This window comes from Rousettus aegyptiacus, unplaced genomic scaffold (genome assembly GCF_014176215.1).
Source record: "Rousettus aegyptiacus isolate mRouAeg1 unplaced genomic scaffold, mRouAeg1.p scaffold_m13_p_15, whole genome shotgun sequence".
Taxonomy (NCBI): domain Eukaryota; kingdom Metazoa; phylum Chordata; class Mammalia; order Chiroptera; family Pteropodidae; genus Rousettus; species Rousettus aegyptiacus.
The window spans coordinates 33,598,675-33,611,462 of record NW_023416290.1 but is presented as its reverse complement, the minus strand read 5'-3'; the positions used below and the strand labels follow the sequence as shown (position 1 = coordinate 33,611,462).

Sequence of the window (12,788 nt, the reverse complement as noted above, 5' to 3'; positions counted from 1 at the left end):
AACAATTAAGGAAAAAAAATAGTATCGATTATATACAAACTTTTCTAGAAAATAGAAGAGAGAACATTTCCCAACTCATTCTATGTATTACCCTGCTACCAAAACCAAACAATGACATTACTAGAAAACTTTAGACCAATATCTCTCATGATTATAGACACCTAAATCCTTCACAAAATTTTGGCACATCAAATCCAGCAATATATAAAAAATATACATTATGACCGAGTAGGGTTTATCCTGGAATGAAAGGTTGGTGTAACACTGGAAAACAGTGAACTACATAATTTCCCTTATTAACAGATTACAAAGAAAACTGTACGTTCATCTCAATAAATACAGAAAATTCATTTTACAAAATTCAATTCCCATTCATTATAAAAATTCTCATCAAAAAAGGAACAGAAGGGAATTTCTTCAACCTGATAATGGGCATCTGCACAGATCTAAAGCTAACATTATACTTCGTAGTGAAAGAGCGATTAGAAGGGAACAAAACAAGGATATCTGCTCTCACTTTGACATTGTACTAGAGGTCCAAGCCCGTGCAGTAAGGCAAATAAAAGAAATAACACAGCCAGACCGGAAAAGAAGAAGTAAATTTCTCATTCACAGATGACATAATCCTGTGTGTAGAAAATCCAAGGAATCTACAATAAAACTACTAGAACTAATTTGTGAGTATGAATTTAAGATCACAGATACATGGTCAATATAAAGGGTCAATTAGATAACTATAACCTTGCAATGTACAAATAAAAATTGAAATTAAAATTCTACTAACATGAGGTATCCAGATTTGTCAAAATTATAGAAGCTGAAAGTAGAATGGTAGTTACCAGAGGCTGGGGGTGGGGAGATGGGAGCGCAGAGGGGTTGTTTAATGGGTATAGCATTTCAGTTTTACAGGATAATAAAAGTTCTGGGAATTGGGTGCATAACATTGTGAGTATACTTAACACTAACAAACTGTACACTTCAAAATGGTTATGACGGTAAATTTTATATAATGTGAATTTTGCCACAATAAAAAAAACAATATAATTTCATAATTGCGATGACTTAGAATGAGCAAAAAAATTGAAATTAAATATCGTTAATTTTATAATAGCATAAAATATATTAAATCCTTAGGAATATATTTAACAAAAAGTATATAAGAAATATATACAGTGAAAATATTAAGACATTGGTGCAAAAAATTAAAGAAGACTTAAATGAACGGGGAAAAATGATGTTCATAGATTAGTCGTCCCAATATTGTTAAGATATCAGTTCTTCTAAAATTGATCCATAAATTCAACACAATCACAATCTAAATCCAAGCAGTTGTTTTATAGAAATTGACTAGCAAAGGACTTAGCATTAAAAAAAAAAATTGAAAAAAGAAGAACAAAGTTGGAAGACTTGTACTATCTGATTTTAAGACCTATTGCGATCAAGACAATGAGGTACTGGAGTAAAGATAGACATTTAGATTAATGAAACAATAGAGAAAGTCCAGAAATAGACCCATGCATATACAGTCAATTGATTTTTGACAATGGTACAAGAAGTTCAAAGAGGAAAGGATAATCTTTTATTAAATGATGCTCGAAAACTTGGATATCCGCATTAGTATGAATGTGTGCACATATAACATATATATGTATTATATATGTGTGTGTATGTATATAGTATGTATATGTGTGATCAGAAAATAAAACAGATCATAGACTTAAATTTAAGAGTCAAAACTATAAATGTTCTAGAAGGTTGGTAGGAGAAAACTTAGGAATCTTGGAGTGTAGGACCAAAAGCACAAAATATAAAGAAAAACTGATTTCATCAAAATTTAAATCTTTGCTCTTCAAAAGACACTGTTAAAAAACGAAAAAGCAAGCCACAGAATCTAAGAAAATATTTGCAAAAGATGTATATAACGAAAAACATGTATTTTAGAAACTCCATAAGAACACAATAATCTAGTTTTTAAAAATGGGACAGGATTTAAAGATATTTCACAAAAGAAGATATGTAGATGACAAATAAGCACATAAAAAGATACTCAACTTCATTAGTAATTAGAGAAATGCAAATTAAAATCAAAATGAGATACCACCACATACCTGATAGAATAGCTAAAATTAACAAAACTGACAATACTGGTAACCAGGATGTAAAACAATTGAGATTTTAATCCATTACTGGAAGAACTGCCACTTTGGAATACATTTTAGCATTTGTTTATTAACTGGCAAATGGTTAAATAAACCGTGAGATATCTAGACAATTCAATACTACTCAGCAATTAAAAGGAATAAACTATGGACACATGCAACAACACAGATGAATCTCAAAAGTTTTACACTAACAACCAAAATGTCCTGTGATAGATGATTGGCTACATAAGCTGTGGTACATATATACAATGGAATATACTCAGCCATAAGAAGAGATGAAATACTGCCATTTGCAACAACATAGATAGACCTCGAAATAATCATACTAGGCGAAATAAGCCAGACAGAAAAGGTTGAAAATCACATGGTATCACATATGTGGGATATAAACCTAAAAGCAACAAATGAACAGGAAAAACAAACAGAGACTCGTGGACATGGACAATGGACTAATGGTTACCAGAGGGGAAGGGGGAAAGGGAAGGGGAAAAATATAAAAAAATAAAATGTTAAAAAAAATAAATAAAATAAAATAAAGCCAAATGATAATCTAATTAAAAAAAAAAAAGAAGTTTTACACTAAGTGTAAAACTATACACAAAAGACAACATACTATAGGATTATATTTATACGAAAGTCTAGAAAAAGCAAATCTATAGTGACAGAAAGCAGTTCAGTGGTTGCCATGGTCCAGGGAAGGTATGAGGGTCAGCATTGACCACAAAGGGGCACAAAGAAACTTTTGACAGTAATTGGAATGTTCTATAGCATAAAATTCTCAATTTTTTAAATGCAAATTTAGCTCAATAAAACTGATTTTAAAAAATTAGGGAAGATGCAAATTGGCCATTAACAAAAGAAATTCAAGTGATAGAAAAAAATTAACTTTACTGGCAATAAAAAAAAAACCCAATACCATAATTTTTTTCAACAATTAATTGATTAAAAATTGTAAAAGTGGTTACAGGAGCAGTGAAGGGGTACCTTAAAATAGACATTCTTATACATGACTGGTGGGAAAGTACAAGGGTACGACTTTTCTGAGAAATAGAAATATGTTTCAAAAGCCTAAAAATATTCAAATTTTTTGATCAAGCAATTAGAATTCTAATAATTTAGTCCAAAGAAATAACTAGGCGGTACAAAAATATTATAAACAAACATGTTTCTATAGCACTGTTTATAGAAGTTGATTGAAATGTTTCCTTCAAAGGATGGAATATTATTCGGTCATTTAAAATACAAAAATACATGCAGACATTCTCCTGGACACAAGAAGCAACTGATACTACCTAAGTAATTAACACTAAAAGCCTGTCACTGACAAAAGAGAAGCCTAGGATTTTGGATAAGTGAGGTAGACATATGTACGACATGATAATGTTACAAAAACTGGTGTTACTCTATACCTTTATATCACCATCAATTGTTTCCCATTCTTCTGCTGTAAAACTGGATGCTGTAGCTGCAGGTTTATCTTTCCTCAAAGCTCTACTTTCAGGAGACAATTCTTTAAGACGCTTTTCACAAAATTCTGTAAGTTCAGGATAATATCCTTCCTCACCAGACCTTTAAAATATTGCAGAGTTGTACAATTATCACTCTGTTTAGAGAGCATCTAGACCAACAATTTGTAAGCTGGGTTCAGTGGAGCCCAGGGGTTCTGTGAAGAGCTCAAGGACTGCACCTGCACAAGGTAGAAGGTGGGCCGGCGGCTTCCCACTCATCATCCTCAACCAGCAAAACCTCCGTTAGCATCTGTTAATGTACACAGTGATGCAACAAAAGAATAAAGTAGCTCTGAGGACACAAATTTCTATCACATGCTTTAAAAGTTGAATAAATAATATTTTCTCTCTTTAACACATATGTTCATTTTGTACATAAGGTAATTTTAAACTTATAAATTATTTTATAAGTTATAAGAGAAAGGCAGAAAGTGAGACTTTGGTCTTCTTTTCTGAGGTGGCATTTCTGGCTATTTTTGTTTTCGAAAAGATAAGAAGAAAATGGCAGAGAAACAGTTTAGAATAACATGCCTCTAAATTCAACTACTCAAAGAAGAGAATTCCTTTCTCAGTTAAATGGAACCATCTGTTCTTGTTTGTTTTTAAGGAAAACCAATCTTTTGCCCTTCTTTTATAAGTCTGTTTACTTTATAATTTTTAGAAAAGGAGGAATAAATCCCATTTTCAAATTAAATTAAAAAAATAATTCCAAGTCAATGCAATGTAATTAAATTATTCATAGAATTTCTTAGAACCAACATTATTACTGTGGCTTCCAAAGTCATCACATAAACTTCTCACTTCTTTATTGATCCCTGACCAAGTATAAATGAAAAGCAAAGAAAAGCAAAAAAGAAAACGGTGATATGATGTTTCATATTTCCATTTCAGAAATGATGAGGTTATCATTTCAGCTCTGGCTGGGAACAAGCAGGATGCTAGGGAAGACAGGACTTTAAAGGTGATGAGAGAAAAAGCAAAGGACACAATGGAAAGGAAGGGGGTCAGGGAGAAGAAAAGAGAGAGCCACTGCAGAGCAAAAGGAATCCTAGCGATGTCCTGGAAAGGAGCAGTTCATGCTCCACAACTGCTTCTGCAATATTAGGCTGCTCTCCAAATGAAAACCCCTCAAGAAACCTGAAATAGGTGACACAGGGCAGTGCTTATTGAAATGGGGTCCCTTGACCACCTGCATGTCAATCAGCCAGGCGCTTATGAAAAAAACACATGTTCCTGGGTCCCACTCCAGATTTCCTGAAGCAGAATCTTAGGGGGATTCTGCTTCAGGAAATCTGGAGTGGGACCCAGGAACATGTGGTTGCACTTTTCACAACCACATTTAATGTTTATTAAAGTTGAACAATTACCAACACGGGGCTCTTACCCAGAGAAGACCGATTCCCTGCCTTCTAGTCCTACCTTCTCTCCTGCCCACCATCCTCCATGTGACCAGCTCACACTGAGTCACCCACCTTTTTCGGCAAATGGTCGGAAGTGGGAGAGTGCCAAAGAACTTTTTCAGCTTAGGCTGGTGAGCTAACCTTACCTCCTACTGTCTATTCTCACAGCTACTTTTTCCTAGAAAATGTGGAGGAAGCAAGAAAAATGCCCTCTTGAATACTAAATTCGCCTAAGTCACATGCAGGAAGTAGATCTAGCCAGAACCAATCAAACTAACCACAAGATCAAAAACACTATTTTAGAATCTAACATGGGCAAATACAACAAACAATCTCAATATATGAGAATTTTCTCCAATGTTTCTAATGTAGCGTCGACTTACAGAAGAATAGAATTAAAATTGGCACACTAAAACATGAATTTTAAATGCTTACCTGAGCACGCAAAGAATTTTTTCTAAGTGCTTAATATCTGAACATTTTTCAATATACTTGAAATCCAAGTGCTCAACAGGAATTTTGAATGTTTTTGTTTTTCCAAAGCCCCACAATGATGGATAATCTTTGGCAGTCATAGCTGAAATATAGCATAGGAAAACAGTTATGAATCTAATATATAGAATACTCAATTTGGATAATAGAAATCATCTAGATACTCTTTAACTTTTATTTTTCATTTCTGTAGAAAAGGAGGTGGACTGTTTTTTTCCAAAGAGGATGCCCATTTTAAACTCTCTCTCCCTAATAAGAACAGTTAACATTCATGGAGCTAAATGACTATGTATCATACATGAATTATCTCACTTAATCATCACTTAAGCAAAGTTGAAATACGACAATGCAGGTTTTGATGTTATAGAGGGAGAAAAACTTCTCCTCTACCCATTTAAGTTCAGTAACTGAGGCTTGCAAATTAAACTGACAAAACACCATTAACAGAAGGGCTTCACGAAAAAGTAAAAACCCAAAGAAAGTGTTCAGCCTGGGAGCCTTTTACTATTTTAACAAAGTGTGATAAATTGTGGAGAAATGATTAGACAAAGGAAAAGGGTTTGGGGCTTTTAAGAAAAAGTAAATATCTGGAAGAAACTAATGAAAGGGTTATTTTAGTAAGGTTTGTTTTGCAGACTAATCTCAGTGCTGACTGTCCCTCTACAGTGATAAAGGATGTTCTCCTCCTCCCCGTAAGGGAGTGTGTGGGGGGGGGAGTACTTTCACAGAGGGAAATTTATGCCCTTTTAGGCAGAAAGGGGAGAGCAGAGAGTTCTTCCTATTGTTTGATTTCTTCAGCTCAAAATGATCCTTATGCCAAAGTGGCCTATTAGGAGTTGGCATATGCTGATGCTCTTTAGTACTCAAACTGCTTTTCAGGATGTTTTTTAATGTTGATTTGAATGACCTTTTAACTTTAGCTGTTAACATCTCAACCATCCTTCCTGATTCAGAACAAACATAAACAACATCCTTGCTATAACTCTCCTTAACATCACATCACCCTTTTCCCCATTCCCTGCAGCCCACTTCGATCAATGAACAGCCCCCTGATGTATTCTAATGGCACTCTGTACATACCTCTCTCATAGCAAGCACATAGCGCATGTTCTACTTGTTTCTCTGTCTCTTCTAGATTGTGAGAGATCTTACTTTACTCATCTTCGTATACTCAGGACTAACAGAATTAGTAGTACCATATTCCTCTGAACTGAGTTGGGAATAGGAGGTCATGAACAGTTTCATTCTAATGATACTGCTGCTAATGATGATGATAATAACAGCAACAAATACAGTGCTGGATACCACTCTAAGTACTTTATATATATTAACTCAACACTTCAACTACCGCATCAGGTAGGTTTTAAGTACAAAAAAGTAATAATAGTCAACATTTATGGAGTTAAATTACTATGTGCCATGGATTAGTCCACCTGATCTCCAAAACCATTCTCATGAAGGATATTAATGATTCCCTTAGGAGGCTGGGAGAATGGGGTGAAGGGTTAAAGAAGTACAAATTAGTAGTTGATAGTTGGGCATGGGGATGATGGAAGAGGGAATGCAGTTAGCATTAATATGATGGTTAAGTGGAGGGCAAGGGGAGGGAGGGAACAATTGGGGGAATTATTTTATGAATATTATAGATGTCTAACCAATGTACTGTATACTTAAAACTAATTTAAATAAATATATTTTTAAAAAACAAAAACAAAAAAAATGACTCCCGTTTTATAGATGAGGAAGTCGATGTTTCACATACGCAAACTGCTCAAGGTCATGTAGCTATTAAGTAGTGAACTGAGGGTTCGAATCTCAGTAGGCAATCACAGAGCCTACACACTTAGTCATCACATTCATGCTTTCCAAATTGCAGGTGGCAACCCATGAAATCAAGTTAGTGAGTTTCAATCAGCACTATTTTATATAGAGATAGAATTTTTTAAAAATCAGACTACCTGACATATACTATTAAATATTTTGTAAACTTTTATTTCATATCTATACAAACATATTATAAAGATGTGTGTATATAAATACACATATTGAAAAGAAAAATATATTTCTTATTGTCATTGTCAAAGATTTTAAAAATCATTGTACTAAAATATATTGGGTGATAAATTTAAAAATAAGTAGCAATGGGTCTAACCCATTAGAAGTATTTCCTTCGGCATGCCTGCCCTCTGTCAGCTTCTCCTCCATGAGTGCTGCCTTTGACTAGACTATAGACGACAGTTAGTTGTCAGCATTTGAATGAGATCCAGCTGAGAAATGAGACTGTAGCTTTTACACCATACTGGCAGGGTCCAGTATGATGAATGCTGCCCATCACAAGGACAGCCTTAGAGGTGCAAGTTAAAGTAAAGCAAGATAAAGAAGTTTTAAATTATTGATGCTGCCCAGAATAGAATGGGTTGCCTTAGATTTTTTCCAATGAGCTAGAGGATCTTTGATGGGAGAGATTTAAGCATCTAATGGGATTAAGTAGTTTACCTTGAATTGAAGGTATCTTGCAACCCTGAAATCTTATGATTTGAATAGTGAAAAACGTGTAAAATGAAAGAGACCTCTCTTACCTAATCAAACGAATCTCATTCTGAACACATTTCTCTGAGAAGCCTTTTTGAAAACTAGCATTTTCCGGGTAGGATATATATTCTCAAGACCAGTAAATATTAATTCTTAAATTCCAAAATACAAGTTATACAACACTTAATTTGCTCTTTAGAATTCTTCCATATCTTTTTGCAATCTTTGTCTCTGATTAGCAAAATCTTTGGTCCTAGTTGAATTTAGTTTCTTCTCCATCATCCTAATCCACATCCACTTCCTATACTTCTTACTCGGATTATCAGTAATATCTCCAGTGTAAACTATGATGAAGGAAGGGGTAACATGAAAACCTGTTTCCTTTCACCTAAGCACATTCTTTCCAGCATCATAGGGCCGAGCGCCCCCTGCAGCCAGAGGTCGAAAGGAAATGACATCTCCAGTTGTAGCAACGGTTTCTATGTACACCGCGGCCTGAGGGCGTCGAGGTCAGGCATGGTCGGGTTCAGAAGCTCTACACACCATCCGCAAACGTGAGGACCCTTTGAAATTGCTCCCCATTCCCTGGCTTTGATCACCAGAACTGGTTGCTGCTGGTAGGCCCCGGGAACCCCTGTGTTGCGAACCAGCCCCAACATCCGCCACCGTCAGCGAAGGGAAACAAAAGGCCCCCAGTTCATTTACCCGACCTGGACATCCAACCCACAACCATTCCCTAACTGGAGTCCCACAGGGCATTTGCTCCTCCGCTTCCGCCTTTCACCCCTGCTCGGAAGGACTGCGATGGGGAGATGAAGTTTACTCCCGGTGGGCAGGTACGCACCTGGTTGTCAGACCCCGCACTGTACCAAGGACGCGGCCGCCGCACACCTACCAGCTGCGCCGCAGGTGCCGAGGGGCGTGTCTCCCAGCCTCAGCACCCTGGCCGAGCGGCTGACTGCCGGGGGCGGGGATTAGGCCCTCTGCAAGATGATTGGATAGTCCCTGACCCATCATCCCTGATTGGCCAACAGGCCTCAGCTTCACCAAGAAAGAGGGCCGTTAGGGGAGAAGTAAGGGGGGTGGAACTGTGAGGGGAGGGTCCTTTCCTCTTTGCGTTTCAATTCATTTTAGAGTCAAACGCTGTTACTGTTCTGGATTGTCGTACTACCTGCAAGGTAAATTGATAGCTATTCCCGCTTACAGAAACAATTAAACGTTCAGTATATCTACATTGCAACCTAGAATTACTTCCCTTCATATAAAAGAGTAAATGAAGGACGAGATGCCTTCTTCATGCATTCAACATTTTCTGAGTGCTGGTTATGAGTTAGAAACTGTACTGGGCACTAGATACAAAAGAAAAGAAGACATAATTACAACTCAAATAAAACGAAACAGTAAAGATCATTTGTGAAAAAGTTATTTCAGTTTTATAATTTCACACCAGTTAAACATAAATTATCATCTAATACAGTGCCTAGAACATAATAGTTCAAGAAATGTATTTCTCTTCCCCCTTTGCACTTACAGACCTACAATCTATTAGCAGGCACTGATAGTGGTAAAAATTTTAATGCTCAAAATATGACTAATTATATATTTCCATTGGCAGAGATTGTTAAATTTGAATATTTATAGACACAGATTCAAACTTTAGAGTTATCCTTAGGTTGCTTTACTAAATTGTCTTGAGAAACAGCATCATATGCCCTGGGGCATGTCAAGGCCCTTTATACCTCATTCCAGCCAGCAAACTTCATTCAAAATTATGTCCTAAAACAAAAACACTCAGCATACTGTAACTTTGATCATTTTACTTTCAGCATAGGAAGAAGTATTTTAAATATTTGGGGGGATAGCTGTAATTCTATATGCCTTGTAATTTCCTTTTACTCACAGTTTTCTTCTAGTCATAACTATGTACATACATATTTTTGCAGAATGAACAAGCAGGAATAAAAAGCAACTTGAAGGAAAAATATGTAGCAAATGAAAATTATCAGTATACTCTTCATAGAGAGAAGACACTGCATCTAAGAAACAAGGAGATATACATATACAAACTAACCTCTTAGAAAAATGTTATACCAGAAATGAAAAATCTATTAGAAAGTAGTGTTGAAGAAATCTTTACAGAGAAAGAAGAAAAAATGAGAGTGAGTTAGGCCTGAAGTCCAATATTAGATTTGAAAAAAAGATCTAAGAAAAAAATTAACAGTAGTAAGTTATTAAATAATTCAAGAAAATTTCCCAGAATTGAAAAGTTTGAAGTTCCAGATTGAAAATATCCACCAAGTGACCAAAACAGTGAAAGAACATAGACTCTGTAACAAGGCACATACTGTAAAATTTCAGTACACTGGCAAAGAATATTCTAAGTTTCTGGAGAGAAAATGGGTCACATACAAAGGATTAATAATAAGAATCATTTTGGACTTATCAACAATCTTAGAAGCTGGTAGACGATAAAGCAATCCTTCAAAATCCTGATGCTAGTGACCAACACCAGAAAAGGCCATTTCGGGCAGATAGAAAAGCATGGAAAAAGGCACAGGCAATAAAGAAAAAAGGCCTGTTACCTGCTTAAGGAACTGCAAACATCTCCTTAAAACCAAAAGATTGAAGTGGGTTGAAGTGGTGAGAGCTAGGAAAGAAGTCAGATTATCAAAGACCAAATACACTTCTTTATCAAAATGGGGAGCCACTGAAGATTTTCAGCACAACAGTGCCATAAACTTTGTATTTGAGAAAGAACAATCTGAAGAGTATGGAAGACAGCAAGACTTAGGTAGCTAGGAGACTAATTTTAAGGCCAATACAGTCATCTGTGTGGAAAATAATCTTAACAGTAATGGTAATAATTAACATAGGCTAGCAGGTCCAATTTTAATGGATTATTTTATCTTGCAACAAACCTTTGAGGCAGATGCTATTTTTTCATGCCTACGATACAAACAAGAAAAGTGAACCCTGGCAAAATCACACTCCTACATAACAAAGGACATTTATTCTACTTTAGGACTGGTTATTTCTGATTTTATATACTATTTTTTAATTTTTCATAACTTCAATCTTTGAAGATAGCTTCAGAGTCTCAAAGCACTGTACTGACCATTGTTAATTCCTCTACTTTGACAATGAAGCTGAGTTAAAAAAAAATGAACTGGCCAGTCACTGACTAGCAGGGCTGGATGTGAAACTATTTCTCATGGACATGCGTGTCCAGAGTCACTGGCAAACAGTTTAGCAGGAACCAAGTTATGTGTTAACTTCAAGCTCAGATTTACTGATTTTTATATTTGATAGCACTGTTTAAAAGAATCTTTTAAAAAGAATTTTATATCTATTTTACCTCCCCCCCCCAATAAAACTGTCAAGGTAGGCAAGAGATTAAATTATTTCCATTTCACAGAAGGAATGGACACAGGACAAAGACACAGGTGACTAAAATGGTGGTTGTGAGTTGCAATGGTAATACTTTTTCCATTAAATAGCTGTCTAGCTAACTAAATAACAGTATTCAAATAAGCTACTGATATACATAGGCCTTATGATAAAATCAGAACAGTTAAGAGCAACATTATCAAATAAGTGGAAGTTTGTCATAAAGAGATCTTATTTATTGGGATTATTTTCTCTAAAAAGGACAAGAAACATGGCAGAATTAAAAAATTATAAAAGCCATGGATAAAGGAAAATGTGGACCAAGGAAGCACTCTTTAAAATTTGAGCATGGTAGTACTTTGTATAATAAATTCACGGAATTTAGTATTTGAAGATGGTAGTGGAAACACAGGTGTTTTTAAAAAATGGCATAATTTCTTGAATGTCAGAGACAGACATAGCTATTAATAACATTAGAATATATCTGTGGAGAGAGGGTTGCAAGCTGACAAGGTCCTTGCAATCTGAGAGATCACCAAAGGTTGCCTCACTTCTTTGAACCCTCCTAAGAATGGGGATCATCTATGGAAATGCAAATGATTATAGCAGGGTGTGTAGGTTGGGTGGGGATAATCTCATTTCAGTCAGCAAATGTATGCTCTTGTATAAAAGCAACTTGCAAAAATAAAATCAACTCTCAACTCTCAATAAAATCAACTGGATAGTGGGCCTCCCCATTCCAACTTTCTGTCTTCTTTCTTTTCGCAATCTCCCACCATTCCCACTCAAGATTATTTTCCACTGGCCGTGCTGGACGCAGCAATGACTGATCTTTAATATGTTAGGGAGGCCAGCATGACATTCTGTAATGATGGAATCCTGGAACAAATGGAGTATCTTGAGTATCTGTATCCCCAAGATCAAGAGAAAAGTTTTAAACATTTATCCAGTAATCCAATCCCTATTCTTTTTATACCTTAAAAGCTGATTTATTTTTACTTTAATGAACGATTACACTTGAGAACTGCACCAGCCTTAATCATATGTTTCATCCACTTCACATGGGGTTGATTTTACCTTACAGAAAGCAACCATTAGTTTATTTTCCTTTACTCAAGATTTAAAAAATATTCAGGCATTATATACAAAGACAGAAAGGCCTACTTCAAGTAACAAATGTAGCTCAAAATGATGTGTGCGCACTGACAATGTGCACATTGGTACACTCTACAAAATAATGCTGGAGATTTTACAAACAGTTGATATAAAACAACAATGTTCAAGGAAATTACTTAATTAGACCATTA

General features: G+C 35.6%; 1 protein-coding gene across 4 annotated transcripts in view; it reads right to left on the bottom strand.

Moving 5' to 3' along the window:
* SPAG1 (sperm associated antigen 1) overlaps positions 1 to 9,061 on the bottom strand; it is a 58,476-nt gene extending 49,415 nt beyond the window's left edge. For 3 of the 4 annotated variants that reach the window (XM_036232898.1, XM_036232900.1, XM_036232899.1), the window contains exons 1-3: positions 8,939 to 9,059; positions 5,506 to 5,647; positions 3,572 to 3,731 (exon numbers count right to left, since the gene is read on the bottom strand). In XM_036232898.1, coding sequence (XP_036088791.1) covers positions 3,572 to 3,731; positions 5,506 to 5,645 — 300 coding nt within the window. In that variant the 5' untranslated portion in view covers positions 5,646 to 5,647; positions 8,939 to 9,059. Of the gene's footprint in view, positions 1 to 3,571; positions 3,732 to 5,505; positions 5,648 to 8,938 lie in introns of all 4 variants that reach the window. The other variant, XM_036232901.1, reaches the window with a different exon arrangement.
* Positions 9,062 to 12,788: the final 3,727 nt, after the last annotated feature.